Here is a 22,142-nt window from a genome sequence, read left to right on the forward strand (position 1 = left end):
TCTAATTTGATAATATGAGAGTTTGCAGCGGAACGAAAGCAAACGCATCCATATTCCATCACTGAAAGTATCGTTGTCTGATACAATTTTATTAGATCTTCCGGATGAGCACCCCACCAAGATCCGGTTATTGTTCGAAGAAAATTTACTCTTTGTTGGCATTTTGTTATCAGAAACCTAATGTGTCCTCCCCACGTGCATTTGGAATCAAACCACACCCCGAGGTATTTGAAAGTCAAAACCTGTTGGATCATTCTTCCCATCATATGGAGCTGAAGCTGCGCGGGATCATGCTTTCTTGAAAAGACGACTAACTCTGTTTTCTCCGCAGAGAATTCGATACCAAGATGAACAGCCCAATCGGACAAGTTATCTAAGGTATCTTGCAATGGTTTATGCAGATCAATAGCTTTGGGTCCAGTAACTGAAACTACGCCATCATCTGCCAATTGTCTTAGTGTACATGGGGATACTAGACAGCTGTCAATGTCATTCACGTAAAAATTATAGAGGAGCGGACTGAGGCAAGAGCCTTGCGGTAGACCCATGTAGCTAATTCTGAATGTTACCAAATCGCCATGTGAAAAATGCATGCGTTTCTCTGACAAAAGGTTGTGCAAATAATTATTTATAACCGCTGGGAGTCCATGTTGGTGAAGCTTGTCTGAAAGAACATCAATGGAAACTGAATCAAATGCTCCTTTAATGTCTAAAAATACAGATGCCATTTGTTGCTTTTGAGCGAAGGCAATTTGGATGTCAGACGAAAGTAATGCAAGGCAATCATTCGTCCCTTTATTTCTACGGAAGCCAAACTGAGTATCTGACAACAAACCGTTCGTCTCGACCCAAGTGTCGAGACGTCGTAGAATAATTTTTTCGAACAATTTTCTGATGCAGGACAACATCGCGATGGGTCTATATGAGTTGTGATTGGAAGCTGGTTTCCCCGGCTTTTGAATGGCGATAACTTTCACTTGCCTCCAGTCAGGTGGAACAATATTTTGCTCAAGAAGCTTGTTGAACAATTCCAACAAACGTCTTTTTGCGAGGTCGGGCAGATTCTTCACCAAGTTGAATTTAATTCTGTCCAACCCAGGAGCGTTATTGTTACAAGACATGAGTGCTATGGAAAATTCCATCATAGAAAAGGGGCTATCAATGGAACCATTATTTGAAAAAGGTTCCCTAATAATGCTATGCGTAGGAACAGAATCTGGACAAACTTTCCTCGCAAAATCAAATATCCATCGGTTCGAGTATTCCTCACTCTCATTTCCTACGTTACGATTCCTCATTCGTCTGGCCGTATTCCAAAGAGTGCTCATTGAGGTTTCTCTTGACAAACCTTCGACAAAATGTCTCCAATAGCTACATTTCTTGGCCCGAAGTATGCTCTTGTACTTGGTTTCTAAAGTCAAGAATTTTTCAAAATTCTGAGGAGTTCCTCCTCCTCGTTTTAAAAACGTCTTGAAGGCATTTTGTTTCGCGTGCTTAGCATCTGAGCACTCTTTGTCCCACCAAGGGTTTGGAGGCCTTCTGTTAGACGATGGACCAAGAAATCGTTTGGTTTGGGCTTGTTCTGCGGCCTCCAGAATCGAACAAACGAGGAAGTCATATTCTTCAAGTGGGGGGAGCTCTTCCATTGAAGTTAAGGCACTTGAAATATTACTTTGGTATTTAATCCAGTCAATATTTTTTGTCAAATCATATGGAATATTAACTGAATTAGCAATGCCTTTGTTACTGCTAATTGAGATGATGATTGGTAAATGATCGCTACCGTGTAAATCAGGAAATACTTTCCAGGTGCAATCTAGTCGAATTGAAGTCGAGCAAAGAGATAAATCTAATGCACTTGGACGTGCAGGAGGTCTTGGGATCCGTGTCATGCTACCCATATTTAGTACCGTCATGCTAAAATTGTCGCAAATATTATATATTAAGGATGATCTGCTATCATTGTAAACGGAACCCCACATCATTCCGTGCGAATTGAAATCTCCTAAAATCAAACGTGGAGCAGGAAGGGCTTCGACAATTTCATTAAGCTGTCGTTGTCCAACTTGAGCTCTTGGAGGAATATATACTGAAGCAATGCAAATGTCCTTTCCTTTAATGTTTATTTGACAAGCAACAACTTCTATACTAGAAGTCGAAGGAATATTTAATCTATAAAAGGAATAACATTTCTTAATTCCTAAAAGCACTCCACCATACGGAGAGTCTCTATCGAGACGTATAATGTTAAAGTCATTAAAACTTAAGGCTATGTTTGATGTAAGCCATGTTTCGCACAAAGTAAATACATCACATTTTTGACTATGCAACAAAACTTTAAATGAATCAAGTTTTGGCATGATGCTTCGACAATTCCACTGCAGGACAGTGATTGAATCATTTGCGGCGGATGATAAATTATCCATCAAATGATACAAAACCTGAAAGAACTGGCCATTGAGCTGATAACTGTTTCAAAAAAGTTCTAGCTATTGGAAGGAATGCCGTTATGATAGTCTTTAGAGGTTCAGAAATATTGAATGCTGCGAAAATCCATTCTACAATTTCCGAAAACTTAAGTAATCCTGTTGGTGAATGTGAAACGGAGCCCACTGGATTATTGTCTTTCCTTGAGCTAGTTTCTGGATTGGTTTGTGAATTTGACAAACCAGGAGGCACAGTTTTTGGTTTTAAATTTGGCTTTTTAGCTTTAACACGGGGATCTTTTTTTGAAGATGTAATTTTAGGTGTCTTTTTAGGTATTTTGTGGTTTGTTAATCTCCTCTTAACAGACCCTTGAGGAGTGACAAACGAGGTATCTTCACTATTTCCGTCGGAGTCAGATTCCTCTGGCTCCATAAGATTTGAAAAACCGTTTTCGGTTTCCAAGGGGGAGACATGTATGACCGTTTTAAGCATTTCTGCATATGTGCGCTTAGACCGTGCTTTTAAAGAAAGCTTCATTTTGTCTTTACGCAACTTAAATGCAGCGCATACTGAAAGATCATCATGAGGTCTCTCCCCACAATAAACACATTTTTCAACATTTTTATCGCAAAGATTATCCTTATGAGGCCCTTGACATTTGATACATTTGGACTTATTACTACAGTAAGTAGCTGTATGCCCGAATTTTTTACAGTTCGTGCAATTCATAACATGCGGTACGAAAAGCCGAACAGGAAGACGAATTTTATCGATATAGACATGGCTAGGCAACGCAGATCCGGCAAATGTTACACGAAACGAATCTGAGGGACGATACGACTTTTTTCCATCGACAATAGATGCTGAGTACAATTGCTTGCACTCGAGTATCTTAACTCCCTCAAGCATGGAGTTTTTAAAACGACCAACTCCATTTTTAAGTAAATCATCGGCCGTCAGACTTGCTTCAGTCACAACACCGTCAATTTCCACCTCCTTCGATGGAATGTAAACTCGATATTCAACAGAAAATAATTTACAGGTTACAATTTCGTTCGCCTGTTTCAAGTCATTGACAACAACTCGAATTTTATCTCTATTAACTTTACATATTTCTTTAACTTCAGAGAAATGTGATGTCAAATCCTTGGTAATTTGCATCAAATTTAAAATCTTTTCTTTTTTTCGAAGATAGACTATCCATGGCCCAGTGGTACCCTGTGGATAATGTTTAGCCCTCGGAGTATTTAAACTCTTACTAGTATCCGGAATCGGATTCGGATGATCTTCCATAAGATCATCCATTACATTAAATTTTTTTGTAAATTAATAATACCAAAATAAAAACTTATGTTTAGTAAAATTTCAGATATAAGAAATAAAAAATAAATTAAATTAAATCTACCTTGTAGCTGATGTCTCTGTTCCTTTATCGTGAAGAACGACGTGAAGCTCTTCCAACGATTTCCAATTGGCAGTCTTCTGCTGTTTCCAATTGGCAGTCTTCTGTCGTTTACTGCTATCTCAGTTGCTCTGCCGTCGTTGTGAACACCAGTGCACTTGCTGTGCTGCCTGTACCTGACCCCAGGTACAGTGCTTTTGCTCTTGGTGGCGATCAAATGCGATGCTTGCAGTGTAGCACCTCGCGATATATGCCGTCTCTTTTGATCCTACGCAGCGTACAAATTCTGGTACCTGGTAGATCAGCACTGGGTTGCTTTAGCACCTTTGTGCCTTTGCACCCCTTCGTCTTCGCACCTTTATGCGATGGCACCTCTGTGACTCGTCACTTCTATGCTCTCGCACCTCTGTGTTTCTACACCTCTGTGCGTATGAACGGGATGGCCTTCGTTGCTAGCTTTCCAGTCGGGAAACGCCCCGAATATTACGTTTGCTATGGGCAGTTTAACTACCTGAAGCTTAGAATTGTCTCGGTATCAGCCGTTAACTCACGAGCCAGTACAATCGAAACACAACCTCTTCGCTTGAATGGTTTTTACTGAATGAAAATCTAACTTTGTTGAACATACAAATTCTCTAGAATTAATGTGAAACAAATGAAGTTAAAATGAAAAATTCGTTCATTTCCAAAAGACACTGTCAATAATCCCTACAACTTTGCAGACGACACCAACAAGGAAAAGCTCAATCTTTTATAAAGAAAATCGGAGAAAACGATTTTTTGATCCACCTTAACATGGAAACGGTCACCCTAATGGCCGAATAAAAAATAAGAGTATACAAAAGTTCAATGGAGAACGTTTCTGCCAAATATAACATGATTCTGAGAGATCGTATGGCGTTTTCTCGGATTCAATTTTGCACAAAATTCAGTAAATGCGTTGAAATTGTTGAAGAATTTTCGTTAATGAATCACTATCGAATTGAAAAAATGGTGAGTTCAGAATCTTCGATTTCGTCAATCTGAAACTCACCACTTTCCTTTTTTTACACAAAACAGTTTCCTACTGAATCCTGGTAAGTTTCGTCTGAGACATCACCAAAAAAAACATTGCTCTACGGTGTAATTGTTAATTGTGGTAGTTTCATGCCTACTCAAGCTGTCGTTCAGTTTACACTGCTCTTTTGCTGAAAGATCAAAGGAGAATCTCAAAAAAGATATTCATATTTGAAGCGATTGTTGAAATTGTGCTGTGATACTTAAAAAGCGTAAAATTTTAGCCAATATAGAGAGGCTAAAATAACTAATTTATCTCGGAAGTCTTAATGTAAAAAAACTCAGGATAAAGGTCATTTATTACGTTTTGAAGGATACTAATTTCAACTTGGTTTTGATTTAATCTTGAACTGTTTTTCGGATACTACTCGTCATTTTATGAACAGTCTGTTAGCTAACCTGTTCAACCATCACTTCAGGTCTGTAGAATCCCGAATAAACTTTCTACTCTTCTTCAACTGCTGTTTGACAATTGTTCAATAATAGTATGGTTGTGTCCAAACGGTGTATTGTAGCCAAAAAAAACCCCTAAATGATCACTATACTATTGAATCTTGATTCCATATCCTAAAGTATGCACCCTGCTTAACCATGCATGAGTCAACTTGCCTCGACCATTACGTTTCAACGAACTTCGAAGACGATTCTTAGCGTACAGAATCACCTCATGGCTAAGTGATGCGATCCTACTGGCACTAAGACTCCTTCCACTTCCTTTCGAGGTGCCAAATCAGTTTCGAACAACCTTTCTTCAAATCCAGGTTTAATATTCAAATATTCATATTTCGTACCGTATTATTGCAGAAAATTGCAATCAGTTGCAGATCAAACTTTATTATACAAATCATACAAGAAATAATGGAAAAGGTCACTTAACATAGATGCATTCATGCCACTTCTTTTGTCTTCTAATTCCATAGTAACTAACTGAAGGATCGAAAACACCATAAAGTTGAAGCTCCTTTTTTACCGAATGCGAGAAGGTTTTTGAGTTACAATGAGCAGTAAGCATTCATAAGAGTAGTGAAGTGAAATAGAATTTGTTAAACATGTGTATCGTATATTATGTTCATTCAATTTATGTTTAAGAAAATATTTAAATACGTAAAGTCCATAAATTTCATATACATCAGATATACATTCGCTCGTAGAATCCTAGGATACTATCGGATACAAACCATTTCTTCAAGGTCTTAATGTAAATTAAAAGTACTTAAAACTAGAGTGGTTTGGTTTGTAACATTAGTTGCAAACTTCTGAAATAATTAAGTATGCAATATGACCATTTTTTATATTAAGCTACCCATAAATATTTCAAAAATTGTCATAGAGCTTTGAAGTTCTCTAGAATTTAACGTATTTTTACAAAATCTAACTTTGTTGAACATACAAATTCTCTAGAATTAATGTGAAACAAATGAAGTTAAAATGAAAAATTCGTTCATTTCCAAAAGACACTGTCAATAATCCCTACAACTTTGCAGACGACACCAACAAGGAAAAGCTCAATCTTTTATAAAGAAAATCGGAGAAAACGATTTTTTGATCCACCTTAACATGGAAACGGTCACCCTAATGGCCGAATAAAAAATAAGAGTATATAAAAGTTCAATGGAGAACGTTTCTGCCAAATATAACATGATTCTGAGAGATCGTATGGCGTTTTCTCGGATTCAATTTTGCACAAAATTCAGTAAATGCGTTGAAATTGTTGAAGAATTTTCGTTAATGAATCACTATCGAATTGAAAAAATGGTGAGTTCAGAATCTTCGATTTCGTCAATCTGAAACTCACCACTTTCCTTTTTTTACACAAAACAGTTTCCTACTGAATCCTGGTAAGTTTCGTCTGAGACATCACCAAAAAAAAACATTGCTCTACGGTGTAATTGTTAATTGTGGTAGTTTCATGCCTACTCAAGCTGTCGTTCAATTTACACTGCTCTTTACTGAAAGATCAAAGGAGAATATCAAAAAACATATTCATATTTGAAGCGATTGTTGAAATTGTGCGTAAAGTTTTAGCCAATATAAAGAGGCTAAAATAACTAATTTATTTCGGAAATCTTGATGTAAAAAAACTCAAGATTAAGGTATTTTATTGCGTTTTAAAGGACACTAATTCCAACTTGGTTTTGATTATATCTTGAACTGTTTTACGGATACTTCTCATCAATTTATGAACAGTCTGTTAGCTAACCTGTTCAACCATCACTTCAGGTTTGTAGAATCCCGAATAAACTTTCCACTCTTCTTCAACTGCTGTTTGACAATTGTTCAATAATAATATGGTTGTGTCCAAACGATGTATTGTAGCCAAAAAAAACCCTAAATATTCACTATGCTATTGAATCTTGATTCCATATCCTAAAGTATGCACCCTGCTTTACCATGCATGAGTCAACTTGCCTCGACCATTACGTTTCAACGATCTTCGAAGACGATTCATAGCGTACAATCTTTCTTCAAATCCAGGTCAAATATTTAAATATTCATGCTTAATTATAAACTCATTGATCCCTTAAAGTTCATTTTAAATCGGATATTTTTGAAACTCTCAGGGAATAAATGTTTTGGTTGGCTAATTCATCATCCTCTCCTAGGTTAAATGCCCGCACTTTGAACTTAACGCTACCAATAAAATCCTGTGCAATACTCGCACCATCTTTCATGAATAATTTCGTCAACGCTTTCTTCGAATCCGTCGCGTTGTTGAAGACCTTCCCTGTTTCTCAGAGCTTGCCCTTCATAGTTTACACTGGCCTGCAAAAGTTTAGACTCACTTAGAAAAATCTGTTTGTTTATTCAGCATTTAAATCATCATCCTCAAACAATTGTAACGGATTTGAGAATACCGTTTTTGAAATTAGTTCAAACATATTCACTTTTGGTGCTATTTCTCATTGCGTTATCTGAACTCGGTTTTCCTTCGATATTTGCTTTGCCTTTGCTATTTTAAAAATTTTGAACAGAGTTTTAAAGCAGCAATATTAACAAAAATCCTATGCAATGCTCCAGTTGTGAAATTGTCTACATTGATATTATGTTTCTTGCAATTTAAAGCATGTGTTCTTCGAAGTCATTGGAGCACATTTTCAATTTACGATGTATCGAATCTTAGTTAAAAAATAGTTGTTGTACTGCAAAGGTATTGCTTGCTACAATGTTCATATTATAATGTTAAGGTAGAATAAATACATATATTCAAATAAATCTTTCAGAAATCTTTGGAATGATGACATGTGTTGTCATACAAATACGTAGACTAATTTTAGAATGATGAATAAAGCAACGAATAGAAAACTAAACGATTTTCTCAAGTGAGTCCAAACTTTTGCTGGATAGTGTATTTTTATTGGATGAAGTTCTGACGAGTTTGATCGAGTTACCTTCTTCGGTACAAAAACAACATCGTTGGCTTCGTATCACTCCATCACTGGTTCCGCGTAGCGGCACGATGCCAAATCCGTCCAAAACAGAGTATCACCCTGGTGGAACTGAAGGAAGGGCAGCAGGCATTTGTCTTTGTATACTTTGCCGATTGTTATGTCAATCTTCTTTCGACGGAACATTCCCGATACATCCAGGCGAGACTCGCCGACGAAAAACTTCAGCTGCATGGCGTCCGCTGCTGGGTCGTCTGGGTCTCTTTGAACGATTTTATCACACGGGGCACGGTGGAATGGTAGATTCTGAACTGTTTCATGATCCACCTGTGGGACAGATCTAGATTTTCCACGATATCGCTCATAATTTTTAGTCTAAGGTTCTTCTTGCTTGGAAGTCGAGATAGCCACTTGACAGATTGTAACAAAATTTTGCACATATAAACATTGCACTCTAAACTAGTTTTATCTAAAATTTCATCAATTTTTTTTGCAATTAGTTACACATTGAAGAAAGTGTTGCAGTCTTCATTTATCTCAACAGTTATTTCAGAAAAAATCAAATTTTATTCAGTACTGGCAAGATCTTTCTAGAAATGATTCAATGTTAATGTTTTTGTAGTCGGATAAAATGCTCTAAAATGTGATTTGGCTTTCAGGCATTAATTGTGTCCGAACAGGAACTAACTGTGGAATTCACCCTAAACACACACACACACTTGTTTCAAGATTCGAACATCAGGTCAAACTATATTAAATGGATTTTGACTCTGTACATATAATTTGAAATGACTCCATTGCTCGTAAGATATTTTAACTTTAGAATCATGCAAAATCAATTCCCGCGAACGTTTACCTACTATCCCGAGCAGTACAATTCCGAATCTCGTAATAACGGAACAGAGCTTCAGTTGACCTGCCCCAATTTTTCAAGGGTGCTGAAACAGTGGTGGGAAAAAACCCCTCTCTGCAAAATCCCTACCACGCAAAGAACATACCGGAAAATGTACCATTTTTTACCTGACCCCGCGGCACCAAGAACCACGGAAATACCGAGTTTGCTTACGTCACCAAATTTGGTAGCGAAGGAAAAATGCAAATTTCGTTCTTTTTTGCACCATCGATTGTTTTATTTACTGTCGGCCAATTTGGACCGGGGTCGTGGTGAAGAGGTAAGGTGAAGTGTTATTGAGAGTACCATTGAATGGTACACCTTTTTCTGCTCCTGCTGTTATTATTACTCAGTTTGTTCTGTTTTTTTATTGGCATGGGACATGGTAATATTTTACCAGTAACTTTAGTTGAACTTGTTTGTGAAATCATGACGAAGTGCGCCTCTGATCGGCTCGAATTCACATCGTTCTGTGGGGTTGCCCTACTATCCAGGAATAAGTCTGTTAGCATTATTGAAATCAGTTGCACGCCACGGTTATTGCTACAAATTGCTCAGAAACGTGATTCCGAATTCCGAGTGTGAGTGTGAAAAAAAGCAAAGTTTGTGTGGATTTACGGATGGTTCGCGTAGTGTATGAGGGTAGCGAGATTGCGTTCGCTTATATGTGTTTGAACAACTGGAGCTCCACAAACTCCATGCAATAATTGGTTGAAAGGGGAAAAACGTTTGTACGGACGAATGGACATCATGTCTTCGAGCCAGCGCACCAGAAAAGGTCGAGACAAACAGACGAATGAATAATAGTAGTGTCATTTATTATAATGTTTATTCCGATGCATGTATTTATATTTTTCCTTTTCCACATTTCTGTCTCGATTCGTTTGAACGACCGACATTCGCGATTGTCGATGTTATTGCAGTGTTTAGCCAGACAAGTGTATTTCCATACAAACGAGAACATTTGTAGTCAAACAGTAGTGATGCAAACCCAGTGAGTCTAGCACGAAGTTATTCTAATTAACTCGAGCTGGATGCGTTGTGTTCTCCGGTGTTATTATCAGTACCGTCAAGAAGTAACGCCTGGTAACAACGAAACAGCTCCTATAATTGCCATCGAAGCGACTCCACTGTTTGCGTCATGCAACGACGTACGCCAGCATCGTCACAGCAAAGTAAAGGTAAATAACTGTCCGTTGTTATGATAGTATTTAATGTGCTACATAAAAAAAATTGACAATTTTTGTACTGTGAAAAGTTGAGTTTAGTTCCATAACAAAGTTATCAAATGTGTAGAAGGAAAATAATCCGTAATAACAGTTGAAAGATGTAAGTTTTGAAAGCGGAAATTTCAAACGTAAAAACAAAATCAGTTGTGAAGAAAATAATTTTTATATTATGTCCGGCACGTCAGTCAAAACATCGTACTTCGGCTAAAGAAAATAGGTGTTCTGCAAGTAGTAGAAACTTTATGTCCGCTTACCAGTTTATGTTGAACTGCTGTGTGGCATAACAGTTCAGCATAAACTGTCACTGTGCTAAAGAGTCGAAGATGAAACATAAAGTATATAATTTTTTTTATAAGCGGCTCCACGGCATTTTTTTTTTCGTTTTTTCGTGGCTCAGATTTTATGTAACCATTCTTTATGGCCAAAAAGATCATTTTCATAATTCCAGGGTGACCGGGAAAATCGGGAAAAAGTCGGGAATTTGATTTCACCGGGAAAAAACCAGGAGTTTTAGTGCAAAACCGGGAAAAATAATACTACCTCAAATATGAGTAACCATTTTCAGTATCATGTTTTGTATTTATTCAACAAGTAAAATCTTGCGTTTGAGCGAGAAGTTTAGTAAAAGTGCTACAGGTTCTATGTTGAACAATCCATTGAAAATTGGACCAACACCTCATGTCTCGTTCAACGATTTTGAGGGGTTTAACAGCAGTTATAAATCAATCAGAAAGTTTCTGAGCTTTTCTTTAACTTTGCTAATGATTGCTCTAATTTTATCATAATTTGTCTCAGTAATATCATCTTGGGAAAATACTTGTTTTTTGCTCATATTTGTGATAGATATTGATTTTAACAAAACTCAAAAAATTGAAAAAATTGTCGACTTTGACTTTATCCTTAATACAGGGAGTATTTAGTTTCCTTCTTCGAAAGCTGAAACTGGTTTGAGAGCTGAAATAATCGTAGAACTATGTTTTTTTTTTGAGTGTGCTCAACTATGGATTCCTGAGTAGAATGTTGATATTGATGCCGACGAAGGAGCAGTTGATGATAGGAGAATTAAATTTAGTTAGAGCTTTTGGAACTGATAGACTCCTAACTTCAATTTTGTAATGATTTAAACGATCTATTGCTGTATCGATAGTAGTCAAATTTCTCAAAACAATTCCAGGGTTCACATTACTTTCGGATTGAGATCTGTATCCTAGACGACTAGTTCTAAGGGGGGTAGAATAAAGAACTAATCGAATTAATCATTGCTTTATTTGAAATCCTGAATATTATTGGTAGATGATCCTGAGTCAAAGTCTGTTTGAGTAATCCGTTTACTACAAATACTACCGTCATCCGCTAGCCCCAGATCAATTGTAGAGGGGTTTCTTATAGAAGGTAAACTAGTTGGGCTATTTCCGAATAAAACTGGTTAGAAATCAACGAAGAGTTCATTATTCACTCGTACTTCCTGATCATTTTTCTGGTTATTCCACGAAAAAATAGATCGATATCTTGTGCGTTTTTGAAAATTTCATTTAATTCATTTGTTCTTCAACTAACTTCAAGTTCAACTCTTCTAAATCATCCGTTTCACCAGTGCAATCCTTTCTATGTGTCTTAAGTGAACCCGGTCTAACACGATAACAATGAGTACTGAGAATAACTGTGCCAAATGCAGGCAGACTATATCCGGCATCGATTCAGTTTCATGCTGCGGGTATCGTGGAAGTAAGTTCCATGTGACCTGTTCTAACGTTTCCCGAGCCCTCTTGAGCTATTTTAAATAGCATCGCAAAAATCGTCGAATCAAACTCCACGTACTATTACACCTAGAACAACACACTTTGAAAAAATCTTGTGATTTTACATCTTATAAGATACACATGAATGGAGCGTCGCAAAGCAAAGTCAAGCAAAGTCTTGGCATTACATTCCTTTCGTGGAATTTGGCCTTTCTGTTTCAACAGACCTCGCAGCCGATTCTTAGCGTACAGAATCATTGCATGGCTAGTACTATGGATCCTACTGACACTAAGAATCCTTTCAGGTCGGGGCTCGAACATACGACAGCTGGCTTGTAAGACCAGCGTCCTATGCATTGAACCGACAACCCGGGAGCGTCGCAGTAAATTGACGTGCAAGCACATGTAATATTGTGTGATTCAAAAACATTATGACACCAAATTCATTCAAATAAACATAACAAACACTGCGAGCCACCACCGCGATTTGAACCAGGAATCATCGGATCACAAAGCACATCCGTTAAATGACCAAGCCACGGAAGCACACATCTGCTTGGCTGGTAAGTGGTGCATATAAATTCATGCAGTCGCACTTGCTAGCTCAATGGAAATCACATTCGGAACCAATAAAATTCAGTCTCATTCTACATTGAGTAATTACAATTGGAATTTTCCGTCCTTCGACAAATTAGGTCGTAATGAATTGCATCATATGAGGGATTGGGTCTTCTGTAAACTTTATTTTTATTTTCTGTGTAGAATATGACCCAATGATCCTCGCCGTGCACCCAAACAGCCTCGTGGACCAGACTTGACACAGAAGGGATCCGAATGCCTATCTACGAAAGATCGGCGAACAAATTCTTGCTTTATTTGTTCCGCATAACACCTGATGTGACTAATGACGACATATCTGAAATGGTTAGTGCAAATATTGAATTGTCATATGACCCATGGTCATAGGTGGTTAAGTTGGTGACTAAAGGAACTTATGTCAGCAACATGTCGTTTACCTTCTTCAGAGTCGGTTTGTATTCAGTTTAAAAAAAATATATTAATATCAACCTTGCAGAACGAATTTTATTCCGTGAGTTTGAGGACTATCCCGATCAAAAATTTTGGGAACCGTAAAATCAACCATTGCAAGTGTTTTGTTGCAGAAACGGCCCGCAACTACCAATCCCTTATTCTTCACGACGTTTGTGACGGAAGTTGTGTCCTGCGGTTTACAAACTGACTTTATCCACACGGATCTTTCCACTGCTTTTGACAAAATTAACCACGCAATCACAATCGCTAAGTTGGACAGATTGGGCTTTGGTTCTAACATACTGTATTGATTTTGTTAATACCTCAATAATCGCCGATTAGCAATCAAGATAAATGACTGTATCCAAAGAGTTTATTGCTTCATCTGTAATTCCACGAGGCAGCCATCATGGATCGCTGATCTTCTTCCTGTACTTTAACGATGTGAATCTTGCGTCAACAATGTCAACATTTGCATCTTTTGCTAATGATCTCAAGCTATTCCAAATAGTTCGAAGCAACGAGGATGCCGTTATTCCTCAACACCAATTTTTTTTTCAAAGTTGTGTAAGATAAATCGAATGATTTTGAATATTGACAAATACTCAATTATCACGTTCACACGCAAAACAGTTCTTACAACTATTGCCTTGGTCTCTATATTACTCACTCTTTCGTACAACGCTCGAATACTGCTTTTTTTTCTCCATAAATACGTTTATTTCTTAAGGCAGTTTACATAAGTTTTTCTTCGCCGTAGCATCACTTTTACATAATATTCTTATCCTAATTTAATTCTAACATAGTCACAACGTTTTGAATTTATTAAAACATATTCTCTTATAGCTTAAATATCATCTTAGGTAACTCGTCATTAATTATAAAATCTACTCGGAAATATTATTTGAACCAAACGATTAACTTCTATAAATTATAAAATAAGCTGTTATTTTCAGACATTTTGTTGATAATTTCGTAAACTGTTTCGAGTTTGTTTGTATCATTACATAATTTTTATTCTAATTTAGCTATTGGTTGAACTCATGGACGCAGCTGGGATCAGAACTAAGTCTTAAAAGGGGCCTTTATTAAATTGAAACTCCAATTTTCTTTATGAAATGATAAATAAGTTTCATGTATGAAAGGTCACGACAAGCAAGAATGTCTCGAACTGGGATATTGGATAGTCTACCTTGGGTACGCAAAGAATTTATTAGTTGAGATCTGACATCACTATACTCCACGCAAGTCCAAACGACATGATCAATATCCCGATAACCTTCTCCGCAAGCACAATGATTAGTCTCGGAGAGCCCAATTCGATGGAGATGTGCATCTAACGTGTAGTGATTGGACATGAGTCTGGACATCACACGAATGAAATCCCTACTCACATCCAGTCCCCTGAACCATGCCTTTGTCGATATTTTCGGAATAATTGAGGGCATCCACCGACCCAGATCATCTCTATCCCAAGATGCTTGCCAGCTGGCAAGTGTTTTTTGGCGAGACGAGCTATAGAATTCGTTGAAAGCAATCGGTCGCTCATAAACTATAACACACATAAAACACTCAAACTATAATGAACTGCTGCTAGCTCTGCTATATAAACAGATGCAGGTTCTTGAAGCCTAAATGAGGCCGAAACATTATTGTTGAACATACCAAACCCTGTCGCTTCTTCAATTCGCGATCCGTCCGTATAAAATATTTTCTCAGAGTCAATATGCCTGAACTTACTTGAAAATATTTTTGGGATTTCCGTCGAGCGTAGATGATCCGGGATTCCACGCACTTCACGCTGCATGGATGTATCGAAAAATAAAGTTGAGTCAGGGGCACTTAGGATGCTGACACGGATAGGAATATATCTTAAAGGGTTGATTTCCTGTGACATATGGTTAAAATATACTGTCATAAATTTTGTTTGAGATCGAAGCTCGACTAGTCGTTCGAAATTATTAATTACCATGGGATTCAGCACCTCACATCTTATTAGCAGGCGTGATGAAAGCTCCCAAAATCGATCTTTTAATGGAAGAACTCCCGCCAGAACTTCAAGACTCATTGTATGTGTCGAATGCATGCAGCCTAAGGCAATTCGCAAACAACGGTACTGAATTCGCTCAAGTTTGATCATATGAGAGTTTGCAGCGGAACGAAAACAAACGCATCCATATTCCATCACTGAAAGTATCGTTGTTTGATACAATTTTATTAGATCTTGCGGATGAGAACCCCACCAAGATCCTGTTATTGTTCGAAGAAAATTTACTCTTTGTTGGCATTTCGTTATCAGATACCTAATGTGTCCTCCCCACGTGCATTTGGAATCGAACCACACCCCGAGGTATTTAAAAGTTAAAACCTGTTGGATCATTCTTCCCATCATATGGAGCTGAAGCTGCGCGGGATCATGCTTTCTTGAAAAGACGACTAACTCTGTTTTCTCCGCAGAGAATTCGATACCAAGATGAACAGCCCAAACGGACAAGTTATCTAAGGTATCTTGCAATGGTTTATGCAGATCAATAGCTTTGGGCCCAGTAACTGAAACCACGCCATCATCTGCCAATTGTCTTAGTGTACATGGGGTTACTAGACAGCTGTCAATGTCATTCACGTAAAAATTATAGAGGAGCGGACTGAGGCATGAGCCTTGCGGGAGACCCATGTAGCTAATTCTGAATGTTGCCAAATCGCCATGTGAAAAATACATGCACTTCTCTGACAAAAGGTTGTGCAAATAATTATTTATAACCGCTGGAAGTCCATGTTGGTGGAGCTTGTCTGAAAGAACATCAATGGAAACTGAATCAAATGCTCCTTTAATGTCTAAAAATACAGATGCCATTTGTTGCTTTTGAGCGAAGGCAATGTGGATGTCAGACGAAAGTAATGCATGGCAATCATTCGTCCCTTTATTTCTACGGAAGCCAAACTGAGTATCTGACAACAAACCGTTCGTCTCGACCCAAGTGTCGAGACGTCGTAGAATAATTTTTTCGAACAATTTTCTGATGCAGGACAACATCGCAATGGGTCTATATGAGTTGTGATTGGAAGCTGGTTTCCCCGGCTTTTGAATGGCGATAACTTTCACTTGTCTCCAGTCAAGTGGAACAATATTTTGCTCAAGAAACTTGTTGAACAATTCCAACAAACGTCTTTTTGCGAGGTCGGGCAGATTCTTCACCAAGTTGAATTTAATTCTGTCCAACCCAGGGGCGTTATTGTTACAAGACAAGAGTGCTATAGAAAATTCCATCATTGAAAATGGGTTATTAATAAAACCATTATTTGGAGGAGATACCCGTATAATGCTCTGCGTAGGAACAGAATCTGGGCAAACTTTCCTAGCAAAGTCAAATATCCATCGGTTCGAGTATTCATCACTCTCATTGCCCACGTTACGATTCCTCATTCGTCTGGCCGTGTTCCAAAGAGTGCTCATTGAGGTTTCTCTTGACAAACCTTCGACAAAATGTCTCCAATAGCTACATTTTTTGGCTCGAAGTATGCTCTTGTACTTGGTTTCTAAAACCATAAGTTTTTCAAAATTCTGAGGAGTTCCTCCTCCCCGTTTTAGAAACGTCTTGCAAGCATTTTGTTTTGCGAGTTTAGCCTCTGAGCACTCTTTGTCCCACCAGGGGTTGGGAGGCCTTCTGTTAGTCGTTGGCCCAGGAAAGCGTTTAGTTTGGGATTGTTCTGCGGCCTCCAGAATCGAACAAACGAGGAAGTCATATTCTTCAAGTGGGGGAAACTCTTCCATTGAATTCAAAATACTAGAGATTCTACTTTGGTATTTAATCCAGTCGATATTTTTTGTCAAATCATATGGAATACTAGCTGAATTAGCAATACATTTGTTACAGCTAATTGAGATGATGATTGGTAAATGATCGCTACCGTGTAAATCAGGCAATATTTTCCAGGTGCAATCTAGTCGAATTGATGTTGAGCAAAGAGATAGATCTAATGCACTTGGGCGTGCAGGAGGTCTTGGGATCCGTGTCATGCTACCCATATTTAATACCGTCATGCTAAAATTGTCACAAATGTTTTGTATTAAAGATGATCTGCTATCATTGTAAACGGACCCCCACATCATTCCGTGCGAATTTAAATCCCCCAGAATCAATCGTGGAGCAGGAAGGGCTTCAACCATTTCATTAAGCTGTCGCTGTCCAACTTGTGCTTTTGGAGGAATATAAACCGAAGCTATGCAAATATCTTTGCCTTTAATGTTTATTTGGCAAGCAACAACTTCTATACTAGAAGTTGAAGGGATGTTTAATCTATAAAAGGAATAGCATTTCTTAATTCCCAAAAGCACTCCACCATACGGAGAGTCTCTATCGAGACGTATAATGTTAAAATCATTAAAATTTAAAGCTATGTTTGAAGTAAGCCATGTTTCGCATAAAGCAAATACATCACATTTTTGGCTATGCAATAAAATTTTAAATGAATCAAGTTTTGGCATGATACTTCGACAATTCCACTGCAGGACAGTGATTGTATCATTTGCGGCGGGTGATAAATTATCCATCAAAAGATACAAAACCTGAGACAATTGGCCATTGAGCTGATAACTGCTTCAAAAAGGTTCTAGCTATTGGAAGGAATGCCATTATGAGGGTCTTTAAGGGTTCAGATATATTGAATGCTGAGAAAATCCATTCAACAATTTCCGAAAACTTCAGTAATCCTGTTGGTGGCTGTGAAATGGAGCCCACAGGATTATTACCTTTTTCTGTGCTAGATCCTGGATTGGTTTGTGAATTTGACAAACCAGGAGGCACAGTCTTTGGTTTTGACTTTTTTTGTTTAACACGGGGATCTTTTTTTGAAGATGAAACTTTAGGTGTCTTTTTTGGTAATTTGGAAGAAGACTTCTTTCTCTTAACTGACCCTTGGGTAGTGATAAACGAATTACCTTCACTATTTTCGTCAGAGTCAGAGTCCTCTGGTTCCTCTAGATTTGAAAACCCGTTTTCGGTTTCCAAAGGGGGGACATCAATGACCGTTTTAAGCATTTCTGCATATGTGCGCTTAGATCGTGCTTTTAAAGAAAGCTTAATTTTGTCTTTGTGCACTTTAAATGCAGTGCATACTGAAATATCCTCATGAGGACTTTCCCCACAATAAATACATTTTTCAATTTCCTTGTTGCAATCATTATCTTTATGAGGTCCTTCACACTTAATACATTTTGGTTTATTGCTACAGTAAGTAGCTGTGTGTCCGAATTTTTTGCAGTTCGTACAATTCATTACATTTGGAACAAAAAGCCGAACAGGGAGGCGAATTTTATCGACATAGACATGGGACGGCAACGCAGATCCGGCAAATGTCACTCGAAACGAGTCTGATGGGCGATAAACTTTTTTTCCCTCTTCATAAACTACTGAGTACAGTTGTTTGCACTCCAGTATTTTCACACCCTCAAGCATAGAGTTCTTGAAACGACCAACACCATGCTTGAGTAAATCATCTACCGAAAGACTCGCTTCGGTAACAACACCGTCAATTTCGACATCTTTGGAGGGTATGTAAACTTTATACTCTTTAATGAAATGTTCCGAAGAGACAATATCATTCGCGTGTTTCAAATTATTTACCACAACACGAATTTTATCGTTATTTACTTTTATGATCTCTTTGATTGAAGAGAATCGTGATGTCAAACCTTTAGAAATTTGGTAAATGTTTAATGGCTTTGATATACGTCTAAAAAAGACTATCCAAGGCCCAGAAGAGCTCTCCTGATATTTTTTCGTTCGTGGGGGTATAGGATTCATGCTAGGATTTACGTCCATGGATTCATCCATCACATTAAAATTTTTATTTTTAATCAAACTTTAAAATAAAAAATGAAACCAACACTACACAGTACTCAATCAAAAGAAAAGAAAAAACTTCTACCTTGAAATTGTTGTCTATCTCCGTTGCACTGCCGTGTAGATCCTCGTTGCTCTAGATGTTCTTGTTGGATGCTGATTGTTGGATGTGATGCTACTGCTACCTGACATCCAGCACCACTCGATTTCCGATTTACTTTTGTCTTCGCCAGCTGCAACCAGCGCAGGTCACCGGTGTATACCTGCGTGTTGTATGGCAGTGGAAAGACCGAGTTGTCTTGTCTCCTTCTTCCTTGTGCTCCGCACCGATATGCTTCTGCACCGAAGTGCCTTCGCACCGGTGTGCCTTTGCACTCTCCTGCTTCTGTGTGCCTTTGCACTCTTCTTCTTCAATGTGCCTTTGCACTCTCCTGCTCAGCACTTGTGGCTGTATATTGTGGCCTGGGTAGAGCTTGGGAAACGCCCTTTGTTGTTTCCTTCACCAGCTTGGCCCAGCACTAGGGCTCTCTTATGCAGCACGATTCTACGTTTTAACGGCTGCTGCCAACAGGTCTCTACCTGTAGTTCAACCGTTGTCGTATTTAACGCGTGTAAACTAACCAGCGTTATTAAACTGTACGCTTCTATACACAACCTTCTCGGTTGAACGGCTATTACTTAATGCTCGAATACTGCTGAACGATATAGAATCCTTTATTACTTTAATGGCGCCCACCGAGTCGTAGAAACAGTACAGCGCAGATTCGTTCGAAAAGTCGTGCATTATTGATTGCACTCGATACTCTTGGCATTCGACGTGATTTATCCCGTGCTATGTTGATCGCCGTCATATTGAACAACGAAATAGACTGCCCTGCACTCCACAGTGAAAGCCGTGTGACATCTGGCGACCAAGAATTGATTCACTGATTTCCTGTTCCATGTCATAAAAGACCACTAAAACGGGAGCTCGCCAGTCAAGGTGTATTTCCGTGCCGATGACTGAATGACTGCCTAAAAAAGCAGTCGTAAACGAAACATTTTTGAGCTGTGCCCTTGTGGAGCACAAAACTTCGTCTCACAAATCAGTCTTGGTATTACATTCCTTTTGTGGAATTTGATCTTTCTGTTTCAACAGACTTCGCAGCTGATTCTTAGCGTACAGAATCATTGCATGGCTAGTACTACGATCCTACTGACACTATGAATCCTTCCAGGTCGGGGCTCGAACATATGACGTGTCACAGTTAGATTGACTAGTTAAAGGCATAGACATAAAATATGTCTATTTTTCAGCATATTTGCCGTATAACCAATGACTTCATATTCTTCATATTATAAGAATTCCAGTGAAGCTAAAGCCATCAATAGTAAATTCATTTCTGTTGTTAATAACTAGGGGTTTCAGTACCTATCGGCAATTCACTTGCCACCCTGTAATTCATTCCTTACTCTAGCCTTACTTTTGAAATGTGTCTAATGTTTTGATGATCATTTTTGTCTGTTGCATTATTTGAGTACAGTTAGCAGTCAACATATGAAATTCGAACCCACACAAAATGTTAAATATTTACAAAATTCTTTGTGTAAAAATGTATTTTCTTCTCAACACAAACTGGTGCATATATTTTCCTCTTAGCAATTGATAACGACCCTTTGAAATTTTCATCAAATCAGACTTGTGAACGAAAACGTTCCAGGAATGTCCCCAAACCGGTAATGGTGCCTTGTCACATTCATATCAGTGGTGCTACAGCAGCAGCAGTAGTAGTAGTAGTAGTGGTAATGGCAGGAGCAGCAGAAACAGCAGGAAAAGATAATAATGCATGAGATCGTTATGCTAGCGGCGGCTACGATCAAATGCATCCGTCAGCAGCCGGTCCCCGAAAGGCGGCATATCACAGTACGTGTCTTGTGCGCGTAAAACCAGAGTGAGAGTGGTTCCGTGGTCTCGATATGCTGTGCCATAGCCGCCATAGCATTTTCCGCACACGTCATCAACCTTTTTTTTTTGGTGTGTCGTTTCTGCTGTTGGCTGCTATTGCTTTACCAGCTTGATGAGCAACATTTTTACGCGTTCCTGAAGCAGTTTTAATGCCTGCTATCTCGTCAACCGCCAACAGCGACGACCGGTACCGGTAGAAGCCACAATCTCCGCTTGAATAAAAATGATAGCGAGGGATGCCCAAACACCGGACCCAGTGTTTGGGAAAATTTTGAAATAACTTTCCTGTAGCCACTCAATCGCCTTCCATCAATTTCAAAGGATCCTGAATAATAAGCTTAGAACTTTGAAAAATTCGACTGGATTGTAAAATAACCATTAACCAACTTTGAGGACCCCTCGTTATGGAATGGGGTTTCCGTCTTGTACGATACGTGTACCCATCCGACAGTGATTTCTGTGTAGTACACTGCTGCCGCTGATGGGCTGCGAGCTTCGGTGTCCGAGCTATGTTTTCGAGTAGACGAAAGAGACCTGCACTGTGCGATTCGTACGTACATGACATGTTCACTTTATTTTTTCCACTTGGTGAGCAACCGCAAGCTTCATTTTTGTTTTGCTTTGTATGTATAAAAAAAACAATGTGGAATGAAATAAAATCGAGAGCAGAATATTTTATAAAACGAAGGGGACATACTGATAAGTTGGAGTAAGGTGTTAAAATTGATTGCAATCGAGGCCATCCTGAGAAGGTGCGCACAGATCAGTTTCAATTATGCGTACCTTCCCCCCACCCGTGTCTAGCGAGTTTCCAAGGAGCGTGGCAGCTGTACTGAAATTACTTAACTTGAGTTAATGTTGCTACCGTAGAACTGGATTAATACACTTTCTTTTTTATTTAAACATACTTTTTCTTTATCTATTGAGTTTCTTTTGATGCTAAATACTGTTTCTATCGAATTAAATCGTCTATTTAATACTTCTATCGAACTCAGTGTCCAAAGGTACCTTATTTCACGGTACGCAACGAGAAGCGCCAGTGACACAATAAGCGCACTTTTTGCGCTGGTTTTATGAATATTGTTGGTTTCATTGCAACGGGTGAGGTGTTTGGTTAAGATTTATGATCCTGTTCGCTGTTACTCGCCCCAATGAAGATATGTAGCCTTGGGTTGTGTTGGTAAGAGGTGT

General features: G+C 38.5%; 1 protein-coding gene across 6 annotated transcripts in view; it reads left to right on the top strand.

Annotated features, from left to right (window-relative positions):
- Positions 1-22,142, top strand: part of LOC131439503 (ankyrin repeat domain-containing protein 11) — a 105,394-nt gene that overhangs the window by 51,571 nt on the left and 31,681 nt on the right. For 3 of the 6 annotated variants that reach the window (XM_058610602.1, XM_058610603.1, XM_058610604.1), the window contains exon 2: positions 10,087-10,344. The exons of 2 other annotated variants lie outside the window; for them this stretch is intronic. In XM_058610602.1, coding sequence (XP_058466585.1) covers positions 10,305-10,344 — 40 coding nt within the window. In that variant the 5' untranslated portion in view covers positions 10,087-10,304. Of the gene's footprint in view, positions 1-9,475; positions 9,942-10,086; positions 10,345-22,142 lie in introns of those variants that run through there. One more of the 6 variants, XM_058610605.1, reaches the window with a different exon arrangement.

Source organism: Malaya genurostris, chromosome 3 (assembly GCF_030247185.1).
Source record: "Malaya genurostris strain Urasoe2022 chromosome 3, Malgen_1.1, whole genome shotgun sequence".
NCBI classification, from domain to species: domain Eukaryota; kingdom Metazoa; phylum Arthropoda; class Insecta; order Diptera; family Culicidae; genus Malaya; species Malaya genurostris.